This window comes from Penicillium mononematosum (genome assembly GCF_028829835.1).
Source record: "Penicillium mononematosum strain IBT 11891 chromosome Unknown utg000005l:1.0-9366267.0:1.0-9372171.0, whole genome shotgun sequence".
Taxonomy (NCBI): domain Eukaryota; kingdom Fungi; phylum Ascomycota; class Eurotiomycetes; order Eurotiales; family Aspergillaceae; genus Penicillium; species Penicillium mononematosum.
Genome location: NW_026643275.1, coordinates 5,091,594 through 5,104,452, shown reverse-complemented (window position 1 = coordinate 5,104,452; position 12,859 = coordinate 5,091,594). Strand labels below are relative to the sequence as shown.

Below are 12,859 nucleotides of genomic sequence, written 5' to 3'. Positions count from 1 at the left end.
AAAGAAAAAAAGGCTAGAATAGAAAGCTGATTTCCAGAAACAAACACACGATTCTGACTTGTAGTGAGTGATACCTACATATGTACCTAGGTAAGGGGTGGTGTTTAAGTGTGTCAGCGGCAGATCTACCCGTGGACCCGTGGACCTCTCCCAAGGTTACATATGTAGGTACATATACAGTATTTAACCAAACCAGTACCTCTTACCAATATACATGTCCTAATAATTCTAAAACTATACATAATTTCAAACTACTACGGAACGCAAGTTCAGTCCACCAGCTTTGTAGCTGGGTTAATAAGCAAGCCATCTAGCCCCAGCATCTCGTAAGCTCCACTTTCATCATCACGGATGGGCTCCGGTTCCGGCTTATTAGCAAGACGACTCGTGAATCCACGGGACCGTAGAAGACCAACAATTCTTGCCGCCTTGATTGTTTGAATAGTCTTGGGATCGAGACCTCCGGCACTTGTGGACAGGGCGTCCCAAAAGATGCCGTCTAAGGTTTCATAGTTTGCATGGCGAATCCAGCCCACACGGAGGCGATATTTGCTCATGAATTGCTGGAGGGAGTGCAGATTCGTCCCAAAAGGACCGATTTCAGCTTCAGCCCAGTCAATGACTCCAACTAGATGATTGTCGTCGGCGTCAACCATAACATTATTGACACCAAAGTCCTTATGAACAAGGACCATGGGAAGTGAGAAAATAGCTGGCAGAGAATCAATGGATTGTTGGATGACGGGGAGGAAGCGACTGGGTAGAGCAGCGAGAAGTTGGCGCAAGTCCTTCTCGTATCTCCGAAACATGGCTTCTCGATCTGATGGGTTAGCATCTTGAGGATTCTTCCATGCCAAACCAAGGAATCTGGAAAATATTAGCCTAAATACCGCGAAGAAAGGCGGCCAGCATACCCCGCAATGTCAGACACCAGGTTTTCCCGCCATGTACAATACTCGAGGGAATCTTCCAGGAAATTATGAGCCAGGATGAAATCGAGGTGACTGATGCCTTTTACTCGGCTCATCACATAGACGGAGAGGGGCTCTTTCCCATCGACGCCCTCTTCTCCGATCTGGCCATGGAAAGTGGCAGTTGGAACCAATGACCCATATATGTCACGGGCTAGAGTGGCCATTTTGGTGTTCAAACCTAGCGATTGCAACCGAAACTGAACCACGAACCCGTGATTAGGGCCCGCGTAAACGGTATAGCTGCAAACACCTTGGACTGTAACGGGGACGACAGGTCCCCCCACGAGCTCCTGTGCATAAGCATCACAAGATGACTTAGTCGCAGAGGTCTTACGGAAGAAGTAAAGGATTTCCTCGTCGACTGAGTATTCTTGGGGAGTTTCTGAATTCATTTTGGGAGTATTAATGAATGTTACTTGTAAATTGAGCCAAAGGATAAGGGAATGATCCAGGCGATGGGAGCATATTTTATTAGGCTGTGAAAGAAAGGTGCGGTGTAAGGAAGATACAGTACAGCAGGGGTTGCGCTGGATCATCATTGATCCGCTGTGCCTTCGATTCCTATTCCACTGGAGACACAAGGATTCTTGTCGATACGGGTAGAACAAGGTAATGAGTGGTATTAGGTTGCAGCTGAGCGGAGTAGGACATTGGGCCACGAGCCCTAGCTGAAACACTTGCCCAGGTGCTCAGCAGTACGTAACCACTTAGGGGAATGATTTCGACTGGACCAACGGGGTGGTCTTCGAATACACGTAAGTTCAGGCCAATATGAGGTCTCTCCTCAGTCTGAATCTCATACTTTTTAAAAGCATGCCTCGAAAGTCAAGGGGCTTAGAGGCTGGCGATAAACGCTTTTCTCTTGACCTATTCCTCTCGAGAAGTGGACATGTCCGACCCTACAAATTATGCTGTGGACTGGATTTGTGCTATAGCCATCGGATATGTTGCTGCGCAAGTGTTTCTTGATGAAAACGCAAAGGACTGAGATTTGTACCGCCAAGTATGAGATCAATAGGCATCGGCTAGAAAAGGCCATCAGCCATTCCCGTAAAGAACGCGAGGCTACGTCAAAAGTGCGAACGACCCGGACCAACCACCGACAGGCCGTTTCGCGGAGCTCCTATCTGTGTAGATGATTCTTCGACAGCTTCTCAATCAACACATAGGAAGCCCACCAAGCTGCCACTATAAGACAGCACGCGTTACATAGCACGCGGTAGATAGAGCCTAGCCGGGACTTCGAAGCTCCATCTGCAATCATCCACCATGACAAGTCCCTTCCTGCCAGCCGGCAGTTCCCTGAGAAAATCTCCCAAGAAGCAGTTCGCCCACCAGGACGCCGAAAAGCACAACGACGAAGACGCCGACGTTGAAGGTCATCACGGACAGCATCCTATCGATTTCAAGAATTAGTCGATCATTCGATAAATGACAGTGTGCAGACAGCCGCAGATGTGACCACTCACAAGAAATATCCAATCAAAGCCCTAACACATTCAAGCAACGCACGTGTCCCGTCTTTCCGAAGACTCCACGTTCCACTGGCCTTCCACGACGGGAGCATGCATGTCAATGACATCCTCTTCCGAGGACCATCCCTTTTGAGAGGTCTCATTGTCGTGCTTCGTGTTTCATTGTTATTTGAAACTGGCAAAGTCTCTTCCTCGTCCTCGTCCCCATGTATGCGCATGTAGTCTGGAAGAGGACTGAGCTTTGCTTTCCGGATGTTTTGTCGTGGATTTACTGGAGCGAGATGCAGGGTTGGAGGGGAGGTATGCTGGGACCAGGATCTCTCTAGTTGGAATTTGAGAGCGCCGAGGAAGCGGTTGAAGATGGCGAGGAGGAATAGAAAGGTCAGCGTGAAGACGTATTGCGTCGTCGTTGAGGTTGTCCAGCCTGTGAAGAGGATTGTGATTTCAATAGAGGCTGAGAACACGGCTGGCATGTTCATGTCCATGTCCATGGTTGAGATATGATGTCCACTCGAGTGCGATGTGAGTCGGAGACTATGATCGAGTCCAGGGCGTTGTATTACTCCATGTTGGGGAGGATCAAGAGTAAAAAAGCCTGTAGGCACCAGGCCAGAGAAGATTACATGGCCTTTGCCTTTGCGGTTTTAGATGAATGAGGTGTTGAGTTCATCTAACGATCTAATTTAAAACGTTCTCAAATAAGATCACAGCTTACAAGCTCAAATGCGCTCATCTTCACATGAAATGTCTCAAATGTTACTTTCCCATTAAGCGAACTATAAAAAGAAGAAATTCTAGGAACTTTGGAGTCTTGCTTTTCAAATAATATATTGCAAGTCAGGTCATTCATTGACTTCAGGTCTAATCATATTTCACAGGGGAAGAAGACTGGAACACGCCAAAGCAGCGGCCCTCTAAACAAACAGTGATTAAAAAAAGAGTCTGGGAAAATTCATAAATGGACCACCATGAGCCCGGCGCTTTCACCTCCTATCATATCATGTCTGTCTGTTGCCCAGCCAAAGTGCGCATACAGATACAGGACATGCACATGCGAATCGTGGATATAATCAGAGACAAAAAGGAAGTTCAGGAATTGAAGATCTCATGAGCGGCCATACCGTGTCTTTCCGAAAGAGAAAGGCACGTAGCGGTACTTAATCATGTGCTGGATTTGTCGTCGCACTGCAAAAAAGCGCCAAGTTAGACAGATATCCACAAAAAAAAAAAACGGGTATCGTATCGAATTCCGACCAAAAGGGGAAACATACTCGTCAACACAAACAGAATTATCCAGTAAACAACCAGCACCGGCCAGAAGACGGGGATATCGAAGACGGCGAGCCAAGAGCAAACAAAGGCAATGGCAATGGCGCGAGTGGCCGAGTGCCAGAACTTGAACTCCGGCAGACGGCGGATGAATGGCCGGAACTCCTCGTCCTTCTTGGTAGGGAGGCTGGGGGATCCGGCGTCACCGTCCTCGAGGCCCTCGTCTTGGGTAAGAGAGGGGTCGAATTTGGGAGTCAGGAAAGCGAGGAAGAGGTTCAGGAGATAAATGCCGAGTGTATAGGCGACTGTGATATGAGATTCCAGCGTTAGCAGTTTGTTTATGCAAATGTTCCGCTGTGGATGAATGGCTTTCGCGTGTTGGAGCCGAAGCGCATCATTTCTGCTTTGCTGATTCCAGTTCAGGGGTTCAATCGAGTCATACCGATATACCAGCCCTGCGCGAGGAAAATGCGCAGGAAGAAGATGAAGAGAAGCACGCCGGAACCAACCCAGCGGTAGGTTGTGTACGGGGTCGAGGCATCGAGGTAGGCTTGATAGTGCTGCGATTGATGTATTAGCATATTGATCCGACTATTGCGACTCATTTCAGAAATAAAGGATCCAAAGACATTGCGGATCGAAAGATATTGCGCAATGCCTTTGCCCCTCACGAGACACTCACTCGAGTCAGTTTAGAGGTGTGCGCGGACACGGCTGTGAAGGGCGACTGATCGGGCTCAGGGACATCCATGATGAAGAATTAGAGAGTGGGCAAAGCACAGGGCTAGACCACCGAAAGGAAAAAAAGGACAGAGGAAAAGCAAAGGAGAAGCAGTGATTAAGATAAGCTGCTGAAACCAGACATTCCCGGACAGGCACTGCACTTCAGGACAGAAAAGTGTCCACTGCACACAGACCAATCATATTAGAGATTAGTCACCAGCCACTTATGGGCACGTGAGATGTGGCACAGTCAGTATGGTGGCGGTGCAGTGACATAAAACAGACTAAAAGGGTTTAGCCTCTTCACGTGTACCTCGGGACGGTTAACTTCGGCGTTCAGTCGGTCGCGGGGAAACGGGCTATCTATGATGGTATCGTATAGCTACTTCCTCCTTTCTCTGCATAATTCAATCTCAATTATCTGAAAGTAATTGCCTTTTGCTTGACATATCACAATGTTTGCCCGTCAATGCACTCGTCTGGCCACTTCCCGGACATCGGCCCCCTTGACTTCCTACCTAGCCCGAGTCCGGGGTTATTCTTCAGCTGCTGGTAGCTATGAGCACATCCTCACCTCGACCCCCAAGCCCGGCGTGGGATTGAGTATGTAACACTGGCCAATATACTACAGGACCAATTCTCATTGCTATTATAGTTACCCTTAACCGCCCCAAGGCCCTCAACGCACTATGCTCTCCATTGTTCAAGGAGCTTAATGAAGCCCTGAGCAACTACGACAATGACAAGAGCATCGGCGCGATTATTATAACTGGAAGCGAGAAGGCCTTTGCCGGTATGTACATGCCCTATTTACACATTTCCACTGTATCCTTTCCCGTCAATCCCTCGCCCCAATCCTGATATACCTCAACAATATTAACCAAACAAACCCGCAGCCGGCGCCGACATCAAAGAAATGGCCCCTCTAAGCTTCTCCGCCGCCTACAGCGACAACTTCATTGCGCCCTGGTCCCACCTCGCCACCTCCATCCGCACTCCAGTCATCGCCGCTGTCTCCGGCTACGCCCTCGGCGGCGGCTGCGAGCTAGCCCTGATGTGCGACATCCTGTACTGCTCCGAAAACGCCACCTTCGGCCAGCCGGAGATCAAGCTCGGCACCATCCCCGGCGCAGGCGGCTCTCAGCGCCTGACCCGTGCGATCGGCAAGAGCAAGGCCATGGAGCTTATCCTTACTGGCAAGAACTTCAGCGGTAAGGAGGCCGGTGAGTGGGGTGTTGCGGCGAAGGTTGTGCCGGGTGGTAAGGAGGAGCTGCTTGAGCAGGCGTATAAGACGGCTGAGACTATTGCCAGCTATAGCCGTGTGGCTGTTGTTGCTGGTAAGGAGGTTGTTAATAAGAGTCAGGAGTTGTCGCTCAAGGAGGGTGTTGAGTATGAGAGACGGTTGTTCCATGCGCTCTTTGGCAGCAAGGATCAGAAGATTGGTAGGTTGACAATTTGGTCTCCTGAGTTACTGGGTTTGAGATGTGGGTTGCTAACGATTATTCTAGGTATGACTGCCTTTGCGGAAAAGAAGAAGCCTGAGTGGTCCCATGAATAGATGGTGGGTAGAACATACTCCTTTGGAACATTGAATGAAGAGGCTGGCTTTTTTCATGGCCTTTGTGTAATTCACAATGCTGGAGCTGTAGAATAAAGTATTGGTTATATGACATAGTGCAGTATCATCTGGGGTTCTCAGCACCAAAAGAGAAGTGAAGATATGAGACAAAATGGAGATTTCATTTTACATTTTGTATTTGACCATCATATGAAGATATTAGATTAAGGCTATATTAATGCTGAAAATGCTATGTACATGCAAGAGTGCCTAACAATTTAGGTTCCCAGAAGCAGAATTAGTCGTAAACATAAGACACATCGCATCATATCGAACCGTGATTTTTCTCCAATTGGCTCTCATCAGTCCGGTTATTTTTCTCCGCACGGTAATCATCAATGACACGACCCTCAATGGTCTCATCGAACACGTCCACCTGGGTCGTCGCGAACTTGCGAGCGCTGACACCGCGCTCAAAGAGCAGGTCAAGCTCAGCGAACGATCGGCCGCGAGGCTCGGGGACGCGGAAGTATGTGTAGATGATGCACAAGAAACAAATGCCACCCCAGAAGAAACCGGCGTAATTGCCCCAGTTCCAAGCGCCCGGGTTCAGCATGTAAGGGGTCAGAACGCCGCAGATGATGGCGACGACATTATACAGGTTGCGGCCGAGCACGACCGTCTTGATTTGCAGTCGGCGGGTGGAGAGCTCAGCTACAAGGGAGAAGCAGACCGTGCCAACGGTAAGCTGGTAGAATAGGGCCCAGATCAACATCATGGAACCTGTGGCTAGGGAGCCTTGGTCTTTGTGCTCCTCAGGAACAAGGCCAAGGAAACCCATGACTAATAGCATGGTGCACAGGCCACAGAGACCATACAGACATAACGTTCGTCGGCCGATTCCGAGTGTCATAAGGAACCATGCTCCAAAAACGCCAATCATGTTGATGCCGTATTGACCCATGGCAAAAGCGTAAGAGTTAGAGGAGTCTAACCCAGCCTGTTTCAAGAAGTAGGTCGAGTAGTTGGAAAAGGAGTTTCCGCTAAGATTTTGGATGGCCCAGACCATACAGACAATCTCTGTACGACGGAGATCGGTACCCCGGAAGCAGTCCAAGTAGCTCGCACCCTGGGTAATCTTTTCCTCCAAAGCGGTGGTGTGAACCATCATAGCGACTGTCTCATCGGGATCGAAATCTCCATCCTGACCCCGACTTTTACTGGTCAACCGCACAAGGGCCCGTTTGGCATCTTCGGTGCGGCCTTTCCGAACCAACCACCACGGGGATTCGGGCGCAAGGTAGATACCAATAAAGAGCGGCAGCGGCCACATCCATTGCAGTCCGTATGGAATCCGGTAGGCCCATTCGTCATTCCGGTTCAACATGCCCTTGATCACACCAATGCCAATAAGCTGGCCAAGACCCCAGCAGAAATTGACATAGGTCGTCAAATATCCTCGCAGCGCCACGGGACACACCTCCGAGGCGTACGTAATCGTCAAAGTCTGGAAGACACCCCAGGGGATACCGCAGAGAATCTCCGCCGCGAGCAGGGCTTGCACATTCTTGGCCGTGAAGAAGATGGACGTCCACGCAGTAACAAGTATAAGACAGGCCATAATCGTGTACCGGTAACCGAATCGTTCCGAAGCCCAGCCGTTAATGAATAGACCAATGATCTCGCCGCAGTAGGCACCGTTGCTCAGACCTGCTTGCCACTGTACATCCAGACAATTGTCAGTTTCTTCATCCCGCAAAGAGGCAAATCCACCGCACTCCAAGAGATGGAGGGATGGCCACCGCCGGAATTGGTTGGACTTACCGCTGCGGAAACTTCGTATGAGCCATCAGCCAACAGCTCACCATACTTGCGATTGAATTGCGGGAAGGCATAGAAGTTGTTGACCAAACTAATATCATACCCCTCCATGGCAATGCATGTGGAGATGAGCACGCTCCAAAGAACGGCCTTAGGGTACAGGCGGATACCCTGCATCAAACTCATAGACTGCTCCTTCTCTGTGGCTGCCTTTGCATTTTGAATGACCTTGGTCATGGACGAGTCCGAAGCGGGTCCTGCGGCCGAAGAGTATCCGTATGCGGGAGGGCCATCCACCGGTGTGATGGCATCTGAGGCCTTGGGTTCGGCCATGTTGGATGGGCGAGATAACCGAGAGACACTGGGAGGAATTGGAGGGTTGTCTCAGACAACTTTCGATATGGGGTTTGAAAGTTGGCCTGGTTCGGAAGTCAGGGGAAAGAAAAATCAGAGTACCCACAATGGGAACATTGCACGCGAGTACTCCAGGGCGGCGAAAAGTCCCCTTGACGCCTACCGAGGGTAAGTGAATACTGCGGCAGAGGCAAAAGGGCTAGACAAAAAGAGGATAAAAGTCAATGGTCCGAATTGGTGGGGGAACGGGGGATTTGACGGGCTCGATGCCTCCAAGCGCAAATTTTCGCGGGATGGGGAAGCTTGGCGATACCCGGATGGGGAAAGTGATGGGTCATGGTAACAGTGTGAACTTGATTATATGAGGTCTGAGTGGCGCTATAGTCGGCATTTGTTACTCTAGGTAGTTGTAATTGCTGATCATATAATTTAAAGATTATAGTACTCCGTATACAATTTAAAGCTATACGAAGGACTAGGTCTTACAACCCCACGTGGGGGAACTATAATTCCCCTTGCAGCAATCAGAATGTACTACAACATAAGAATTGGAGTATTCTGATTATTTAATTATTATACATATATTATACTCTCTATTAGACTGTATATATTTGCATCGGAAAAGAACGAACCATATATACTCTTCATTTCATCCCATTGCTGGTCTCTATAAACCGGCTAGAAACGGCTATCTTTAACCCTATATGGAATCTGACATTGCCCAGGTGATCGCCAATAGTTTAAAACATACTTGCCGCTCAGACGAAACAATGCTATTCGAACTTCAGTGCTTAGTTCAAGCAACAATGCTCATCTCTCCGTGGGATCCTTTGATAGATCTTCTTTGATCGACCCCATTAAATATAGTCTCTTTGGAGAATGTGTATTAGTCCAATTAGTCTTCAAAGGCTGCTTTGAACATCTATATTTGTCTCTTTGACTACTCGATTAATTATAGTCTATCCACTTCTTTCAGATGTTGCTTGATCACTATAATAAGCTATTTTCTTACAATCTCATGGTTCCATCGAGTACCAGTCTTCAAAGGTCTACTAATATATAAGATACTATCCTTGTACTATATACTGAGCATTTCAATATCAATGACAGTCACTTTGGCCCAACTGCAACTAATCCGTTAACAGCGACCAATCCCTGACCAGCAGCTAACTCACCAACACCATCTAGTAAGTAAAACAACCATATAAACAGAAATGCCACGAAGTCTTCGCTCAGGGAATATCTACGCTTCTCCCCTTCCCCCTCCACCGCGCCCTCTTCGTGTCCCAGCCGAGAACGTCATCCGTAACCGGGACTATGAGCTCATAGGTAACATGAACATCCCCATGGGCCTCTCACGCAAGAAGGTTTCTGAATGCCATCTCGAATTTTTAGATATCGGGCCGAAAGATACAGAATGGTTCAAGGACCCAGAGCGAAATAACCACTGTATCCTCCGGCTCGTATTCTTACATCAACTGGAAGACGACACCCCATACGCACCTATTGGCACCAGGGGAGTTGTCCTGGACTTGGAAGGTGCGGAGCAACTACAAGATTCATATACAGGCGAGCTAATGATGAGTACCTTCGGGTACGAAGGCCCGCATCAGAGGTCGATGCGAGTTGTCAAGCTGCGTATGGGCGGCGAGAGGACAGTTGGGGATGCTGTTAGGATCATTCGGAATACTCGTTTGGTGCCTTGTCACTTTGATACACCCAACGAGCACTTGGTTGGCTGTCGAGATTTTGTGTAAGTTTTGTTTCTGTTTCTGTTTCTGGTATGTTTGGAGTCATATGCTAACAACATTGATAGATCGCAATTGATTTATCAGTTGGATAGGAACAAGTTTTTAAGGCTTCCGGCTGATGCTGACACTACGGTTTATGACTCGTTCAACTACCGTTATGATATGGATGATGACCCTGCTATCGGTTATGTCCCTACTCCTGTGAAGTATGCTATCTTTAGGGCGTCATATCAACATACGGCTATTAACAGGATTAATTATCATGGAACGCGTGAGTTGCCCCGGATATCATTCCCCATGTTTCATTGGATTGAACGCTAACGAGATATTGATAGGTCGTTTCCTGGACGGGCAGTAGAAGAAGTCGGAACAAAAGGATCGGAAATATTGTATAAAAGCCAAGGATGATAAGTCCAACTTATTCGATGGCTTAGTGTTCAATCTCTGCTATGCAGAATTGCGAGAAGACTAACTTTCAAAGCACAGTGGAAGTGTTACTGTTTAAAATATTGCGTTCAAGCCATAGACCTGAAATTTACGAAGAACTCGGTTAGTCCATAATAAAGTATGGTGTAAATTCGTAAATCGTATCCAAATTGCTGAGATATCTATACATATGTATGCAGTGATGTGGAGTGAACCCACGATTATTTTGAGTATGAAATCAAGCAAGGAAAAGTGCAACTACAAACGCGCGGGCGGGGCACCAGTAACATGAGCCTCCGTAGCAACCTGGATGCGAGAACCAAGATCCGCGTTAACACGACGGAACATCTCATAAGTAGCCTTGCGAACACGCTCATCTGCGCCGCACAGGTGACCAGAGATGTTATCGACGAAGTTCTCCTGCTGGCCGGGGGTACGGCCAAGGACCTGCCACAGGCCGTTAGCCTGGACGTAGTCCTCTGAGGTCACAGGGTACTGCTCGGCGATGACAGCGCCGGACCACTTCTCGTGTTCCTGGCTAGCCTTGACGGGCTTGTGGGCGAGCGCACGGAAGGTAGAAGGGTAGTTAGGGTTAGCGCCGTAGTTGCCGTTGACGTTCATGTAACCATCGCGGTGTGTGGGATTGAAGGCTTTGAGCGGGCAGTTGACGGGGATCTGCTCGTAGTTGCCGCCCAGGCGGTGGCGGTGCGTGTCAGGATAGGAGAAGAGACGGGACTGAAGGACTGGGTCGGCGGAGGGCTCGACACCGGGGACCATGTGAGAGGGGGAGAAAGCGGCCTGTTCGATCTCCGCAAAGTAATTCTGCGGATTCTTGTTCAGGGTGAAGCGGCCAAATCGGCGCAGAGGCACCTCTTTCTGGGGCCAGACTTTGGTCAGGTCGAAGACGTTCCAGCGGAACTTCTCAGCCTGCTCGGGGCTCAAGACTTGCACGTAGCAGGTCCAGGAGGGGTTCTCGCCGCGCTGAATGGCCTCGAATAGGTCCTGGGTGTGCCAGTCCGGGTTCTCAGCGGACAGCTTGGCTGCCTCATCGTTGGTGAAGGTCTTGTTGCCCTGATCGGTCTTACAGTGGATCTGGACGTAGTTGAAGGTGCCATCTGGCTTGATCCACTTGTAGGTGTGGCCGGAGTAGCCGTTCATGTGACGGTAGGAGTATGGGGTACCGCGGTCACTGAACAGGTGCATCACCTGGTGAACGGCCTCGTGGTGGGTGGAAAGGTAATCCCAAAACATGGTGGCATCCTTAAGGTTGGTCTGCGGGTTGCGCTTCTGGGTGTGGATGAAGACGGGGAACTTAGCAGGGTCGCGCAGGAAGAAAACTGGGGTGTTGTTGAACACCCAATCCCAGTTGCCCTCCTCGGTATAGAATTTCATGGCAAATCCGCGGGGATCACGGGCACTGTCCGGAGATCCCTTCTCACCACCGACGGTCGAGAAGCGGGTGAGCATCTTGGTCTTCTTGCCCACACCCTTGAGCATATCAATGATGGTCTATGCGGTATTAGCCTCGTGTTCTCGGGGGAATTATAGAAGCTTCCCAGATAGTACATACGATATCGCTAATATCATCAGTGACCTCAAACTCGCCATAGGCGCCAGCACCCTTGGCATGAACCACGCGCTCAGGAATGCGCTCACGGTCGAAGTGTGCCAGCAAATCGATCAGGTGGAAATCTTGCATCAGAAGAGGGCCGTTGGGGCCAATGCGCTGAGCGGCCTGGGGGTCCATGACCTATATGTATATGATTAGACCTTGCGATTCAGGAGGAAGTGAGCTGGGCATAACGTACAGGACAGCCGTTGGAGGCTGTGTAGACCGGAGTCTCATTGTAGCGGTAGGTTTCTGCGAAAGAGAGGACCGTTAGTTGGTGTTCTGGGCTTTGATGGTTTGTAAAACCTACTAGGCTCGTTATCTTGACCCATGATGGCAGATCTAGGGAGAAGAGAGAAAAGTCCCGGGAGCACTCTTTATATGGCAAAAAAAAAAGTGCCTTGTGGGGAGCCATGGAAAAGTCCTACGAAGCCCATGGACCCACCGGGTTTTTGATATGGAAATCATCCAACTATCTATTGGTCCACAAATCAATCTGAATATCAGCCAACACCACTACCTACATGTAAGTTTCTTGATGTAGGATGTATCTGCAAAAATGCTGGGCCTCTGACTTGCGCACGAATGGTCGATATCCAATCGCCAATGTCACCCTATCGGGTCCACTCCCCAGAATTGGAGTACTAACGATGGGATTTGTAAATGGACTATGGCTAGACTTAGAGGGACATTCCGGGGAGGTCAAGTTTTCCCAATTAAGCAGTTCGATCCGAGCTCAAGCTGTCAATTGAATTTATTCTACCGGCACGATCCGAGATCGGCAAGCCCCGACTTTCCGATCCGGTACGGAGATGACCTTGCAGACTTGTTGAGTAGAGTCAAATACACACTTTTATATTCAACGAATTCATTCATCTAATCTCCATTGTATGATAGCA

At 49.1% G+C, this 12,859-nt stretch overlaps 6 protein-coding genes across 6 annotated transcripts; 2 read left to right on the top strand and 4 right to left on the bottom strand.

Annotated features, from left to right (window-relative positions):
- Positions 1–269: 269 nt before the first annotated feature.
- N7519_010093 (phosphotransferase family protein) lies at positions 270–1,366 on the bottom strand (the record flags this gene model as incomplete). Its single annotated transcript, XM_057296866.1, has 2 exons — positions 270–867; positions 915–1,366. The coding sequence occupies 2 exons, from the start codon at positions 1,364–1,366 to the stop codon at positions 270–272; spliced, it is 1,050 nt and encodes a 349-aa protein (XP_057144748.1).
- Positions 1,367–2,234: 868 nt separating this feature from the next.
- N7519_010092 (Retrieval of early ER protein Rer1) lies at positions 2,235–4,469 on the bottom strand (the record flags this gene model as incomplete). Its single annotated transcript, XM_057296865.1, has 6 exons — positions 2,235–2,370; positions 2,444–2,983; positions 3,571–3,634; positions 3,721–4,023; positions 4,161–4,278; positions 4,401–4,469. The coding sequence occupies 6 exons, from the start codon at positions 4,467–4,469 to the stop codon at positions 2,235–2,237; spliced, it is 1,230 nt and encodes a 409-aa protein (XP_057144747.1).
- Positions 4,470–4,896: 427 nt separating this feature from the next.
- Positions 4,897–5,999, top strand: echA (enoyl-CoA hydratase echA; the record flags this gene model as incomplete). The annotated part of the gene is made up of 4 exons (XM_057296864.1): positions 4,897–5,044; positions 5,097–5,234; positions 5,338–5,883; positions 5,950–5,999. 4 exons carry the CDS (start codon positions 4,897–4,899, stop codon positions 5,997–5,999), a joined length of 882 nt encoding a protein of 293 aa, XP_057144746.1.
- Positions 6,000–6,324: 325 nt separating this feature from the next.
- N7519_010090 (putative MFS alpha-glucoside transporter) lies at positions 6,325–8,153 on the bottom strand (the record flags this gene model as incomplete). The annotated part of the gene is made up of 2 exons (XM_057296863.1): positions 6,325–7,719; positions 7,824–8,153. 2 exons carry the CDS (start codon positions 8,151–8,153, stop codon positions 6,325–6,327), a joined length of 1,725 nt encoding a protein of 574 aa, XP_057144745.1.
- A 1,235-nt stretch (positions 8,154–9,388) lies between these two features.
- N7519_010089 (uncharacterized protein) lies at positions 9,389–10,283 on the top strand (the record flags this gene model as incomplete). Its single annotated transcript, XM_057296862.1, has 3 exons — positions 9,389–9,927; positions 9,991–10,196; positions 10,261–10,283. The coding sequence occupies 3 exons, from the start codon at positions 9,389–9,391 to the stop codon at positions 10,281–10,283; spliced, it is 768 nt and encodes a 255-aa protein (XP_057144744.1).
- A 326-nt stretch (positions 10,284–10,609) lies between these two features.
- Positions 10,610–12,292, bottom strand: fgaCat (catalase easC; the record flags this gene model as incomplete). The annotated part of the gene is made up of 4 exons (XM_057296861.1): positions 10,610–11,860; positions 11,922–12,101; positions 12,160–12,212; positions 12,271–12,292. 4 exons carry the CDS (start codon positions 12,290–12,292, stop codon positions 10,610–10,612), a joined length of 1,506 nt encoding a protein of 501 aa, XP_057144743.1.
- Between the last annotated feature and the right edge of the window lie 567 nt (positions 12,293–12,859).